Below are 14,974 nucleotides of genomic sequence, written 5' to 3' on the forward strand. Positions count from 1 at the left end.
GACCAGATTCCACAGCAGTAGGAAGCAAGGCACTAGATAGATGTTAAGGGGATGAGATGACTAAATCTAGAGGAATCCTCTAGTGACTTGAGTTCATGAAGAACCTTGAAAACCCTCAGTGAAAACTCCTCTGTATGCCATTCCTCCAAAACATAAAAGTAACCTCACAAGTGTGTCTGAAATTCCAACATGGAGATGTGTCCATTTACATGAAACATTATGCATTTTCTAAACCCATAATAACAATCACTAAAGGACAATCTTTTCCTGCAGTGTTACATTCTCCCAAAATTGAAGAACTAAAATATTCTAACTGGAGATGTGAAAAATTGGAAGGACACATAAGGAATATTGACACAAAAAGGGTGGATCTTTCACTTTTGTGTTTTCCATATTTTTCACTTTTGTGGAATTTGTGTATTTTCAGTTACTATACAAATGTTTAGTAACAAATAGTGCTGGAGTAAATAAATACTGGTGAACATTCAGACACTCCACATTTCAGGAGCTTGAGTTCAAACAGAAGCCATTAATTCACACACAGAGATCTGAAGGGGAGCCTGCAGAAGTCACCCAGTCTGGACATTCCAAGGACCCATGAGTGTATGTAATGACCAGAATTGGCTGTAGTCAGAAGGGATCTTGTGGGCATGTTTTCACTTCATCATCAAAGAAAGGGAAACCTTTTCTCCAAACAAAGGATCACTTTAAATCTGATTGTGTGTCTTTTACAGGAACAGAACTAAGTAAATGTTTACCCGTAATGACCTATGTAAACCTTAGGTAAAGGTTAGGCATGCGAGCACCTTGGTTAGATGTGTTACTTCAGGGATTTGCTTTGTCTCTCTGTTCTCTGCTTCCCCTTCTGCAGGAATAAATCAGATATATTATTGAGGTAAATGATAAGAATGAAAACACTAAAATTTCTGTAATTATTCATGTCAATCTACAGTCAGGACCATTTTCCCATTTTTAACTATGATTATTAATTTAACCTGAATTAGAAAAAAAATGCTAATAGTCTTTCTGATGTATTTCTTTCAGATAATTTAACTCCTTTGGTAACTTGGCCTACTTGATTCATTACATGGAAAAAATAAACAATGTAACCGAATTTATTTTCTGGGGACTTTCTAAAAATCCAGAGGTTGAAGGAGTCTGCTTTGTGGTGTTCTTATTCTTTTACACAGTTATTCTTCTGGGAAACCTCCTCATCATGCTGACCATTTTCATGGGGAATCTTCTGAAGTCTCCCATGTATTTCTTCCTCAACTCCTTGTCTTTTGTGGACATTTGTTTCTCTTCAGCCACAGCACCCAAGACGATTGTTGACCTGTTAGCAAAGAACAAAACTATCTCGTATGAAGGGTGCATATTGCAACTCTTTGGGGTGCATTTCTTTGGAAGCACTGAGATTTTTATCCTTATTGTAATGGCCTATGATCGTTATGTGGCCATCTGCAAACCCCTGCACTATATGACCATCATGGATCGGGAGAAGTGCCATAAAATGTTGCTGGGGACCTGGGTAGGTGGGTTCATACACACTGTCATCCCTGTGTCCCTAGTAGTTCAGCTACCCTTCTGTGGACCCAATGAGATCGATCACTACTTCTGTGATGTCCGCCCTGTGCTCAAACTTGCCTGCACAGACACACATGTTATTGGTGGTGTTGTGACAGCCAACAGTGGTACCGTCACTCTGGGGAGCTTTGTGATATTGCTCATCTCCTATACTGCCATTCTGGTGTCTCTGAGAAAGCAGTCAGCAGAAGGAAGACGCAAAGCTCTGTCCACGTGTGGAGCCCACATTGCGGTGGTCATTATCTTTTTTGGTCCCTGTACTTTCACATACATGCGCCCTGATGTTACATTTACAGAGGATAAGATGGTGGCTGTGTTTTACACCATTATCACTCCCATGCTAAACCCCATGATTTACACACTGAGAAATGCAGAAGTAAAGAATGCCATGAAAAAAATATGGGTTAAGAAGGCTTTCTGGAATGCTAACAGCAAATAGTTGGAAATAATAATTCAAACTGGATGACTGTAAATGTGGAAGCCTTAGTTAATGAACAAAATAATAACATCAGAGGGTTTTCAGAAGTAACACATGAAATAAACACTCATAGCACAGAATTATTCTTCATCATGATCAATATATTTACTACTTCACAATCACATAATGTTTTAAATATCCAATGCCAGAGAGTCTTAATATGCTCAGAATCTCAGCTTGATCAGAGTAAGCATCATTGTTTTCTCCTCCTACCCTTTGTCTCTTGTCATTTTCTTTAAGTGATTAAAAACCTACTATGAAATATTTAGGATTATTTCTGGCATTGCAAACTATGTTTGGAACATATTAGAGAATCAATAATATATAAATTGGATGAATGATAGAATACATAAAAACATCAAATCTTACCTAATGAATTTTTATGTAAGTCTCACAAAACAGTGAAAACTCAGTCTAGTAATCTTGGAATGGGAGCAGAGGTGTGTTAAGAAAGTTGTAGATAAAACACAATCTTGAAAGATAGAAGAATTTGCTTTCATGTGTTGGTCTTGGGAAAAAATTCTTTTCCACTCTTAGGTTTGATTTTCTTTATACACACACTACTGTCTCCAACTCCCGTCAACTGTTACCATCTCACAAAATTCCTTCTTCTGACTCTCATCTTTGCTTGCCGTTTCTACCAGCTATAAGTGACTACCAGCCAAAGTCAAGAGTGAATGTAAGCAAACCACATTTGAGAACCAGCTACTGTGACTTCATCTCAAGTGTAAATGCAGCCTAATTAAATGCATGTGTTGAAAACAATAATCCTACAATATTTTTTTGAACCAAACAGCTTTACTGAATATAGTAAGCCATTTATTATTGACTGGACTAACACTATTTTCATCTCTGGGTCCCAGAGAGTCCCATAGTGGACAGATATTCTTTTCTTGATGTTAACTTTTATGTGCCCCAGTGGTAGATTCTTTTCCCTTACCATTTTTTCCCTCACTGCACATTATTCTTCATGGTAAATGAACATGTCTGAGATTGTCTCTCTGCCATTGTTTCCTTATCACAACCACAAATCTAATAGTATAGATGCTGCATCAACTTAGAATTGTGTTTATAATTGGGGTGGAGTATAATATGGTAAAGAGTGTGGTGCTCAAAAGTGATATCTGGTGTGGCTGAATTCCCAAAAATAAAGATGGAGATATTTTAAGTCTGCAAGATATCTATATAAGGAGCTATAAAAAAAGGGTAAGGCTTGCTTTAAAACTATGCATGTCCATGGCTAGTGCCCAGCTTGGAGAAGCATGCACTGGGCTTCCATGTGCCTCTAGTAGATCAATCATTAAATGAAAATTAGATTTATGCTCCTCACTGTATGTTGATCATTAATGTCACCTTCTGGGGTTTTCTGGAAATATAACAAACTATTTTTAAGACAGTCTGATTCATTTAGCCAGGAATATGAGCTATGCCAATATCTGTATTTTTAACTCTGTCCTGTGGTTATTTTCATACAGTCAATGGAACATCTGTGTACTCAGATTTAAAAATCTAGGAATAGATGATTCTTGATGTACTTAGAACACAGGAGATGTATGCATCAATGGGATTCTAACAGCACCATCTGTTCTGCTAAAACTGAACTGAATTTAGAAAACGGGGTTAAAAGTATGTTTTCCATTTGATAACTTTTTTCCACAACTGTCTTTCCACTGTGCCATTGAACTAAAGGATTAATGCTGTGGGGGTATTGGTGACATCAGAATGATGAGTCCCTGAGAAAATTGCAGTTTCCTGATTTGTGCTTTTGAAAGATAAAGTTGAACACATGACAGAGTACTCAAGTCTCCCTCAGTGACTTTATAAACTCATACTTGTCCACAAAATTCCCTGAGTCACTCTCCATCAGAGGATCTCAGAGTCTAGTGTGATTCCTAAGAAGATGTACGAGAAACATGAGAACTGACACTCTCTGCAGTCTAGAGAGAGGAAATGGTCCACAGAACCTTTGATTCTGTGGATGCAAAAGCAAAAGCATGACTGCCACCCTGGGGTACAACAGCATGAGTTTGGTTGGAAACTTGATAAAAAGTTGAAATGATTCTAATTTTCAAGATGAAAAATACTAAAGTTTTTTATTCCTGCATTTTTCATTCAGTGGCTATACTCCTCTCCCCTGGACAAGCACAAACCATTGGAGACACATTTCTAAGCAAGGCTCAATGAAATACATAACCATGTTTTTAATATTTGCCCATGCATCATCCTTTTCTTAATTAAATATATCCAGAAATGAAAACAGGTCTCATATATAGGGGTACTTCTTGGTTTCTGAGTGAGAATGCTTTATTTTCCAGTGTTCCGTTGCGCCCAGTTCTTGTATGCTGGGCAGTTGTGCAATCTTACTGGTAGAGTAAGAGAACATTGCTACTTTGTGCATGAGAAAGAAAAGCTACCTGGAGGAACCGGGGCCCACCTTGAAATCTGGAATTAAGCATAGCCACATCCAGCCTAAATCATCTGAATCCCATCTTCCCAAAGACACATCAAAAGCATTAAATGTAATTTTTTTTTATTAATCATGCATTATAGAATGAACTTTTGCAGAAAGTTACCAACCTTGCTCTTTCAAGAATAGTACTGCCAAATAGAAGAAGAAATGCTAAGATACATTACATTCTTATAAATAAAAATCACAAAAACATTTACAGTAAGATCCCTTGAAAGAAATAATGTAAAAACTCAAGCTACAGATAATGGACATGAGAGATAGAACATATTCTGGTTTCTATCCATAATATCCAGGCATGAAATAATTATGGATGATATGCAACTGTAATATCAGCTACTTGTAAGGTTGAGGCAGGAGGATCACACTAGTTTGAGACAAGCCTCACACTTGTCTCACTAAAATCAAATAAAACAAAATAAAATAAAGTAAAAATAATGAGAGGACCGGGAATGTAACTCAGTGGTAAAGCACTCCTGAGTTCAGTCTCCAGTAACCGGAATACATACATACATACATACATACATGCATGCATACATACATACATACACACATACTTAAGCCTAAGTATGCAGCCAACTTCTCTGCCACTATTTTTCCATGAATCCCACAAATGAAGAATATCCTACTAACCCAATACTTGTGTTGATTCCCTTTCACCCTGATTTTTTTGACAATTATGAGGATTAAAAAATAAATCAGAGTCATATTAACATATACTCTTGTAAGACCTGTTAATTTGGGGTAGAAATGAAATAGTCAAATTTTCACAGTAACTGAAATCATTTTGCTATTGGAACATGTTGCCCATATACACATCAATTACAAGCTTACTGAAAATATACACCAGAATCAGACACCTGTCTAGGCAGCAATGAATGTTCTGGTGAGCTTCAACTTTCTGAATTGGATGATCCCACCAGGGGTACCCTCTAGATCAACAACCAACCTCAAAACCAGAACCTGACTTGATGTCCAGTGGTCTTCTTATTTCTTTTTCAGTATATCCCATTTCTAAACCTCATCTCATTGTTTTAAATTCCCTAATTTTTCAAGTCAGACTCATCCTTAGTATCTTGAAAGTGAAACACTGTGCCAAAAACTTTATTTTTACCCTAGTACCATTTTCTACAAACTCGCTCATGACCTGGACACTTGGATCCTGCTGTCATAGGAGGGTCCATAATTCAATATCTTAATGGGGACTGTGAATAGGTGACAGAGCAGCAGAAAAAGGCAGCCCTGTGTTTCTCATATTTGAAAACCTGATGAATATTCACCCGTCTCTAAGATCAAGTTCTGCAGTTATGTGGTGTGTTGCAGATGATACAGGTGATCAGAGTTCCCTTCCAAGTCACAGACGTTGAAAATTCATACATAAATGGAGCAATTTCCTCATCTGACTTAAGTTCCAGTTTTCAGCAAATTTTACTTCCTTTTTTTTCCTAGTTTTACTGCAGTATAATTGACAAACTTTAATCTTATGTAGTCACTGTATACTATGTGATAATATGACCCACACATACATTATGAAATACTTACCACAATTAAACTGATTCATATGTCCAATGCCACATTCACTTTCCTTGTATGAGGTATGTATGTGTGTGTGCTATGAGCTTGCTTAATTGATAGCCTTTCTTCCTTCCTAGGATGAGGATACTCATTTGCTTAGTTCGAAAGCTAAAATAAACCCCTCAATGCTATTCACATGCCTCATCTGCAGAGAGCAATAACTAATTGCACACCAGGAACATCCACTTTCTTACCTGTGTGCTTACCTGACTTTGGGCCCTAAATCAAGATGAAGAACCTCCACTCTGCACATTTACAAAGAGTATCATGAAAATGTAATCATGAAAATACATTGATAAGTTTAAAGAAAGATGTCATCTCATGGAGGTAGCGTGGAATGGTGATTGCCAAGAGGTGGGGCAGTTGGGTAGGAGGACCTGGGGAGAAGATAGTGAAGGCATACAAAATTTCAGTGGATAGAATTTCAAGAGATTCATTATATACCATGGTGATTGTGATTAATGACAATAGACTGTACTCTAAGAATCTGAAGAGAGTAGATATCAAATGTTCTCCTCCATTAAATGAGGAGTATATGAAGTTAAACCTTGTGTTGTTTTGCTGGAGTTAGCCATTCCACACTTTATGATATAGAGCACTATGTATTCTTGCTAAATGCATGAATTTCTATTAGTTAATTAGAGGGGAACATTGAAAAAATTCTTTATTCATCTTGAGACTTCTAAGTACTGGAATACATCACCAGTTGGGTATAACATTGATCAAAATAACTTTGATAAATATATTGTGAATAGTATAATCACATTGCAATTTTTACATTTTAAGCATAATTCGATTTAAAAAAATAAATTAAACAATACATACTTTTTCAATTGATTTATTGTATGTATAGCAATGAAAATCTCAAAAGGAAGTGCTTGGAAATTCACTTTATTTGTAAGAGAGATCTCTGTTAAGATATATTTGCTACTTAAAGAAGAGCACAACTACCAAATCATATAGTCTTTATAATGGTCATTATAAAGTAGGATAATTCCTATTAAGTTTGAAATAAGAAAGAAAAAACTAATTTATAATATGAAATGAACTTGGAATATCATGAAATCTAAGTTATCATTAAGGGAGTAAAGAAATATAGTTGTTGCTTTTGGCTGGTGTTTTGTGTCTTTTTTTAATTAAATGGCAATAATTGGGAAAAACTTGAGTATATTTCAAATCTATTGTGATTGCTTTTATCTCTGAAATTCCTGGCAATATTGGTGTGTTCCTAACTTTTTCTCTTGTCTATGATGTAGGGGCTCCTATAATAAAAGAAACAACATGAGGTTTTTTTCAGATGTTAGTATCATTCATATGCACATAAATATATAACATATAAGTAATAGTAACAGTACTGATTGGTAGACACATAGAACTTACTCTGAGGAAGCATTATACAAAAGGACAATTTATAATATGGCCTTTAGAAGTTTCCAACTTGCCTTGAATGTTATAATAGTACTTTAAGTCTTTTCCTATCTGAAATAAGTTAGACATTACATAGAGCAGTCCTCAGATGTCTGGAGTGCCCCCTGCCCCAGTGCAGCATCACTCTGGGAGGTGAAGTCTTCTCAACCTGTTCTTTCCCTCAGGACGCCCCTCTTCATATCTACTGCTGTAACTTGTAATTTTGCCCAAGTTCCAAGAAGATAGATGCCCATGGAGACTTATTGCAACACATGGCCTATTCAATAGCCTCCCATAATCAAATAGATTTAGACAATTGAGTCCAAAAATCCCAAGACTCGTTCTTCAAAAGTGTCCTCCTAGCATGCAAACTTCCCAATAGTGAATTCAGATCTTCTTCTATGCAAAACTCTCTCCTTTCACATTGGGAGCTTTGCTTATGTCATGATGAATATTTGGCTCTATATTTTGGTCTGTAGGTATTGAAGGTCTGTGGTACCATTTGGGGAGAAGAACAAAAGTCAGTCTTTGGAGATTCTGTCCTAGTTGAACTCATCATGCATTCATCAGTCAAAGGAAAACTATTGTTTGGGTGACAGGCAGAGGACTGACTCCAAAGACTAAAAGTTCACATAGTTTTCAAGTTCAAGATTTTAGGTCTTCTCACCCATATTTGTCCTTTCCATCTTGGAATATACTCCACAAGATAATGCTGAGGCTGTGATTTTTAGAGTCCACAAGTTTTGTTTGGAATAGCTGCTAAGTAACTTTCATAGAAATTGAACATGGAAACTCCTACTTAGAAGTAGAAAAAAAAATAAAAAAAAACACTCCTGGTGTTTTCAAGGGCAGGAATTTGGGATTGTTCAGATGTCATTAGGCCTGTCTCAATAGAGGTTTGAGTTCCAACTTCATAGTCCATATTCTTTGGGTGCTACATACCTTGGGGCAGCAGAAACTTGGATGTCTCTAGCAACAAGAACAAAAATTGCCCTTCTGAGCTGTACTGTGACCTCTCCTTGAAGGTTGAAGCAGAAGCCCTTGCTGTGGCCCATGTGGCCCACGTACATTTTAGAAGCAGGTGGCCTTGACTGAAGCTGCAAATGATTCATCTCCCAAAACTTAGTAAGAGTTATTCTGTCTGAATTATGTGTATTCAATGATCAAATAAAATGTTGATCTTATGAATTATAATAATGATAAATAGAGATTCTTAATACCTGTTATCTATCATATTTAACAGAATATTTTCACATCTTTCTCTTCTGGTGAGATGCTTCTGATGATAGTTGCTCCACTGCCTTTTGTTCTATAGAATTGTTCACTAGCTTTAACATTTATATATTTTCAAAGTTTAGTTAAGATTGAATTCACAAACTCAAAGTGTTTAATTTGAGGACATTTACAACATAGGGTTGTGCAGCCATCAACATAATCTTAAGTTTAGAACACTGTTCATCCTTCAAAGAGAAACTTATAGTCTTAGCAAGAACCATTCATGCCTCACAACCAGCATCTTGACCAGTCCTTGGGGAACCCTAATATCCATCATTGTATGTTTGCTTTTGAGGTGTTTATCAAACAAACAAACAAACAAACAAAAAACATACAATATATGGCCTTTTGTAACACACTTCTTTAACCATTATTTATTTAAAGTTCTTGTAGAATGTTTATTACAGAATTAATATTATTGTAGAATGTAGTATTATTTCCTTTTACTATCAAATAATATTCCATTTATCAGTTGGTTGGTTTATGGTTTCTAGATTCTGGCTATTTTGAATAATGCTGCTAGAAGTATAGAGTACAAGTTTTTGTGAAAAGGTATGTTCATTTCTCTTGGGTGTTTCCCTAACAATGGAATTGCTAGGTCACACCACGACTACATACGGAACCTGCTGAGGAACTGTCAAATGTTTTTTTCAGAGTGGAAACCCTCTTCTGTGTTTCCGTTGGCAATGTTTGAGAGCTCCAGTTGCTCCACACCATGGCTGCTCTTGCTATTTTCTGTCTACTATCTACTATGATTCTGGAGTGTGCTGTGGCATCTCAGTGTGACTTTGGTTGGTCTCTCTTAAAAGCTCAAAGATTTAAATATTTTTTCATGTGCTTTTGACTTCTTGCATAAATTTTGTGGAGAAAATATTATCTGTACATTTTCCCTTCTAATTGGCTTATTTTTCTTCTTAGTATGAAGTGTGTTTTTTTATACATATTCTGGAAATAAGTTCCCTTCCTAGATACCAGATTTGCTAGTATTTCTTCTACTCTGTGTGCAAGATTTTAACTTTGCTAATGACATACTTTTCAGAAGGAAAATCTCTTAATTTTGATGATGTGTAACATATATTCAAAGTTACTATTATGTACTAATATTTCAAAAATATTCTATAACTTACATTTATGGAAATCAGATTAATCAATTGCAGTGTCTTCTAACTTATTCTATAAAAACAAACACTAGTTTTGACAATTTTTATCTTAAGATTAGAGTAATAAATTAATTTGAATACAATTTTAACTGAGATCAAACTTACATCCATGAAGGGCAGAGATTTAAAATATAGGCTTTAATGTAAAATAGAAAGTGACAGAGCTTTCTTATACCTCCTGCCTGTACCCAAGTTGAGGGCCATCTTGGACAAGATGGCACCTGGCAGTGAGCCAAAGGGCACTGGCTACCAAAATAAGGAAGTACCCAAAAAGGCTGCTTGCTTACTAGTTCCTTGGAGACTTATGATGTGTTAACGTCAGGCTCAAGGATTGGCTATCCAATATCATGCTGCGCGTGGACAGCTTGTGATTCATATAGTGTTATGCTGGCATTCCTCTGCATGCTCTCCTGCATGAGAGAAAGCTTTGCTATAATTGGCTGATAAGCTAGGAGCCTGGGGGAGGAGAGAGGGAGAGGGAGGTAGAAGGAAGATAGAGAGAGAACAAAAGAGACAGAAAACAGGGAGGATGCAATAAATCTCGTCAACTAAAGATTTGTGGTGTCTCCTTTCTCCACTCTGGTTCCACTGGACAGAACATACCCACGGAACACTTCCTCATAATTGCCATTCCCCACCAAAGTGATGCAGTTGTTATAACTGATGAAACTGCATGGTCATATGATTTTTTGCAAAACAGTTAACAATAGGCTTCACTCTTTATGAATATTCTGTGGGTTTTGACTAACATGTGATGGCAGAACACATATTTATAGTAACATGCAAATTAAAGTTTTATATTTTCCACAATGGCATATAGTTGAAATCATGCAATATTAATTTTTGCATTCTGGTTCCATTTACTAGTAATGTGCTTATAAATTTCCTCTGTGTTTTTCCCATGCTTTGAAGTGTTATTTCTTTTTAATAGAGAATAATAGTCCATTCATTTTATATGTAATATGGATATACCACAGCTTATCTATTTATTAACCTTCTGAAAGACATCTTGATTTCTTTTAATTTTGGCAATCAGTTTTGAGAACACTGATACAAATATCTATACACAGCGTTTGTGTAGACATAAGTCTCCAACTTGTTTTGTGAATAAAAAGGGTCGTGATTGTTAAATCTTATAGTAAGGGTGTAGAAAAGAAACTGCCGATCATTCAATGTGGTTCTACCATTTTCCATTCCTAGTGGCAGTGACTGAGAGTTCCTGTTTCTGTACACCTACACTGCTTTTGGATTTGGACATTTTATTTTATTGTCCAGCAGTATTTAATTTTTGTCTTGATTTGCATTCTCCAGTGACATACGTTGAGGAGCTTCATCAGCTTATAAGTAGCCTATCTTCTCTGATGATGTGTCTACTAAAGTCTTTGACCCAATTTTTAATAAGGTTGGTGGTTGCTGTATTATTACTGAGTTTTAAGGATTCTTTGTGTAATTTGGATAACAGTGACTTTTATTAGAAAATTTTTTGCTAATATTTTCTCCAAATCTGTGGTTTGCTTTTTAATTATCTTATATTGTGTTTTACAGAAAGGAAAAAATAAATGTTATGAAAATCAGAACACCAACTCTTTCATCTTCATGAATGTCTGCTTTATCTCCATGGCAGCCCCTCAATGGATTATGGATTTTGTGACCCAGCAAGAACATCAATTCCTACAATGGCTGCATAGTCCAGATATTTATGTTATCTTCTTTGGTGCCTCCAAGATTTTCATCCTGGTGTCCCTGGCTATGACCACTGTGAAGCCATCTGCAGGCCCCTTCACTCTCTGATCATCTTGAGCAGCCAATGTTCATTATGAGGGGTGTGTGCTGCATCCACAGTTGCAAGCCTTGAAGAATAAAGACCCCTATTCCCTCTCTTTCTGTTGCTTTATGTCTGTAACTGTACACACTGGAAATGAATCAGATTATCCCCAGGATGCTCACACTTGCAAATTTGGCAGTCTGTAACTTATTCTGCCCTTCACAATTCCACACATAAAGGACATACTAATATTGTTATTGGAACAAAGTATAAAAATTGTATTTACCTCCTGATTTCGGAAAAAAGATGTTGTAATGGAAATACCTACCACAGGTAGAAATATGCCCTATGCACTCCCATTTGGTGGTTTTCATTGCAGTAAAAAATAAGGTAATGTCAAAAAATGTACATGTTGTATATTTTAACTCTTTCACTTAACAATTTTTGCTTCTAAAAAATGCAATGCAGTGTACTTATTCTGCTCACATTTGACTAATGTAAGTTAACTATGAATTAATTCTTCGTACAATAATAGCAGATCAAGGAGGTTCCAGCTTAGATACTTAGATATTGATCTGGAAAAGATTACCTCCTGGAGGGATTATCCAATTCAGGTAAGTGAAGGTGAACAGAAAAGTCTATAGCTGCGGGGTCTAGATCTATATATTTGATCAAACCCAGGGATGCCTTACCACCTCTGAAGTACATCACCAACCTTTTTAAATTTTGTGAGTGTCTTGCTAAGTTTCTTAATACCTTACTAAGTCACAGAGACTGATCTCAAAATTGAAATCCTTCTTCAGCCTCCAGAGTTGCCGGGATTACAGAGGTGAGCCACCCTGCCCAGCTCTGTAGCATATTTATAATAAACATGTTCTTTTTGTGCATGTAGTCAGCGTTATTAACTCCCAAATTAAATTTATTGTGAGAACACTGTCATCTTTTGTCCCTAAATAAACAGACCTTCTTCTGTTTTACCATGTGTCCTATTTACATTTGTATTTATCTTTTCTTAACTTTCCCTTAACAATTAGTCAACAAAAGAGGGATGAAAGGGGATTTTACCATGCATAGCCAATATTAAATTTATCTCTTTTTATGTGTCTAAGGAAGAAATAGTGGAAGGGAAGTTCATTTTTTAAAATTTTAAATGAAAAAGGATGTTATTATTTTTATCAGCAAAGGCTGTGCACTAAGTGACATCTGCCATTGCTATAACACTGTAAGACTGGCAGTTGATATTGTCATCATGTATCTATAAAATAAAATGCTGTTGTTGATCATACTTGCACTCTGCATAACAGGGAGAGTCTGAGTTCTCATGCAAATTGGCCGTGTCCCTCATAACAATCAAGAGGAGACTCCCTGAGGTCCTCCAGGGGGATTAGCTCAGTAACTTCTGTGAATGACCTAAGTTTATGAAGTCACTGATGGAAACTTGAGTATTATCATATGTTCCACTTCTTAGTTTGAGCTCTTGGACTCTATGAAATACATCATTTTGAAAGTTTGCACAAACCTTAAATCCATCACTCCTTTCTTTCTTCCTCTTCTTTTTTAAAAAGTCATTTGTTCAGCTAAACCCAGATAATAAAAATATGAACATTATATCCTGGATTTTTTCATAAGAAAAAGGAAGAATGTGACATGGGTATTAAGGGGAAAGAAAAAACAAGGAAGCAAGCATAAAGTGAAATATAATAAGAGGAACAGGAAATGAAAAAGCAATACTAGTCACGTTTAAAAGTCAATATTAATTAAGGCTTTTACTTAAAAACCTAGAAGAATATAGACCACCCTTACAGTTCAGTTCAGGAAAATATCATAAATGAAAATGACCCTACCTCATGGAGAATTATACAGAAATGGATATATACCCAATTAGGTAGAAAAGCAGTGAACCCCCATATCACAATTAAATGCACACTATTGCATTCAAATAGAAATTTCAAAAGAGTAGCACAATTAAACTTTTATCAATGAAATAAAACACATTGTAATATTATATGAAATTACTATTAAATATGAAGATCCAAGGTTATTAACTCAAGGAACAAAGTACGGAATCATAAAATTACTTGTGCTTGATGAATTGGTTTGACTCAGGGTAAGGTCCTCAATGTGAGAGGTTTTAAAATAATGTGAAGATTTTTTACCTTCATAAAAATTTCAAAAGAAACCTCTACATTAAATCTCATTGTAAGGGTTGTGATTTGTTTCTGATTATGGTGGAAGTCTTTGAGAAAACACTCTCCCCATGGTCATTATGATATTACATCAATGCTTTAAAATTTACCTTATAAACAGAGAAAAGAGCATTCCTGGTCAAAGATTTCATGGAATGATAGTTTTCATTAGGTGAGAGAATCAGGAAAGCTGATGTCTAGAATCCTTTGTGTTTAGGGAATCAGAAATATCCAGGTACTGATTATTCAGAAAACAATTCCTCAAGCATTATTTATTTCATTCTGGACATTTGCACCAAAATTATACTAGGGAGACACAGGAAAAAAGGAAAACTCAAACCCTGCAAAATACTGATGAGATTCCTTTGTTCTGTAACAAATATAGTGTGTTTTATGCCATAGGAATTTGCGCAACAACCGTGTTTAAATATTTGTAATGTAACTGCAAGACACTATGTAATTACAGAGAAAAACATTAGGATGATAAGATGATAAAGTGCATCCATATGTAACCAAGAGGCAGGGTAGTAAAAGTATGATAAGAAGATGGCAACATGTGCCTGTATTCCCAGAGGTTCTGGAGGCTGAGGCAGGAGGATTGTGAGTTCAAAGCCAGTCTCAGCAAAAGCAAGGAGCTAAGCAACTGACTGAGACCTTGTCTCTAAATAAAATACAAAATAGGACTGGAGTTGTAGTTCAGTAGTCAACTGTCCCTGAGTTTAATCCCCAGTATCTCCCTCCCACTAGAAAAGGAAAATGTCAATCATTGCAAAATGTCACTTTGCATCAAAGCAAAGTGAGAGGCTCTTCCGCTTTTAAATGATTAGAAAGGGGAGGGGGTAGAATCTTTTTAAGTAGGTCTTGATTTCAGGAGATATAAGATTTCTAGAATTTTGTGGTATAGACACTAGAGGAGAAGGAGTGTGGAAATGCTCATTTTCTTCTAAAGCAGTCAAACAACATAATTCACAGTTGTTAAAAAATTCTATGATTTGGGTTCTCTTATACTGAAGTGATTCTCAGTGGAGAATAGTACTTTTTGCTAAATTCAGCATGAAAGCAACAGAGGAAGAAATG

General features: G+C 35.9%; 1 protein-coding gene across 1 annotated transcript; it reads left to right on the forward strand.

Moving 5' to 3' along the window:
* Positions 1-1,087: 1,087 nt before the first annotated feature.
* On the forward strand, positions 1,088-2,023 carry LOC124959246 (olfactory receptor 4S2-like). Its single transcript, XM_047517817.1, has one exon. The coding sequence runs from the start codon at positions 1,088-1,090 to the stop codon at positions 2,021-2,023; it is 936 nt and encodes a 311-aa protein (XP_047373773.1).
* Positions 2,024-14,974: the final 12,951 nt, after the last annotated feature.

The sequence above is a fragment of the Sciurus carolinensis genome, chromosome 11 (genome assembly GCF_902686445.1).
Source record: "Sciurus carolinensis chromosome 11, mSciCar1.2, whole genome shotgun sequence".
Taxonomy (NCBI): Eukaryota; Metazoa; Chordata; class Mammalia; order Rodentia; family Sciuridae; genus Sciurus; species Sciurus carolinensis.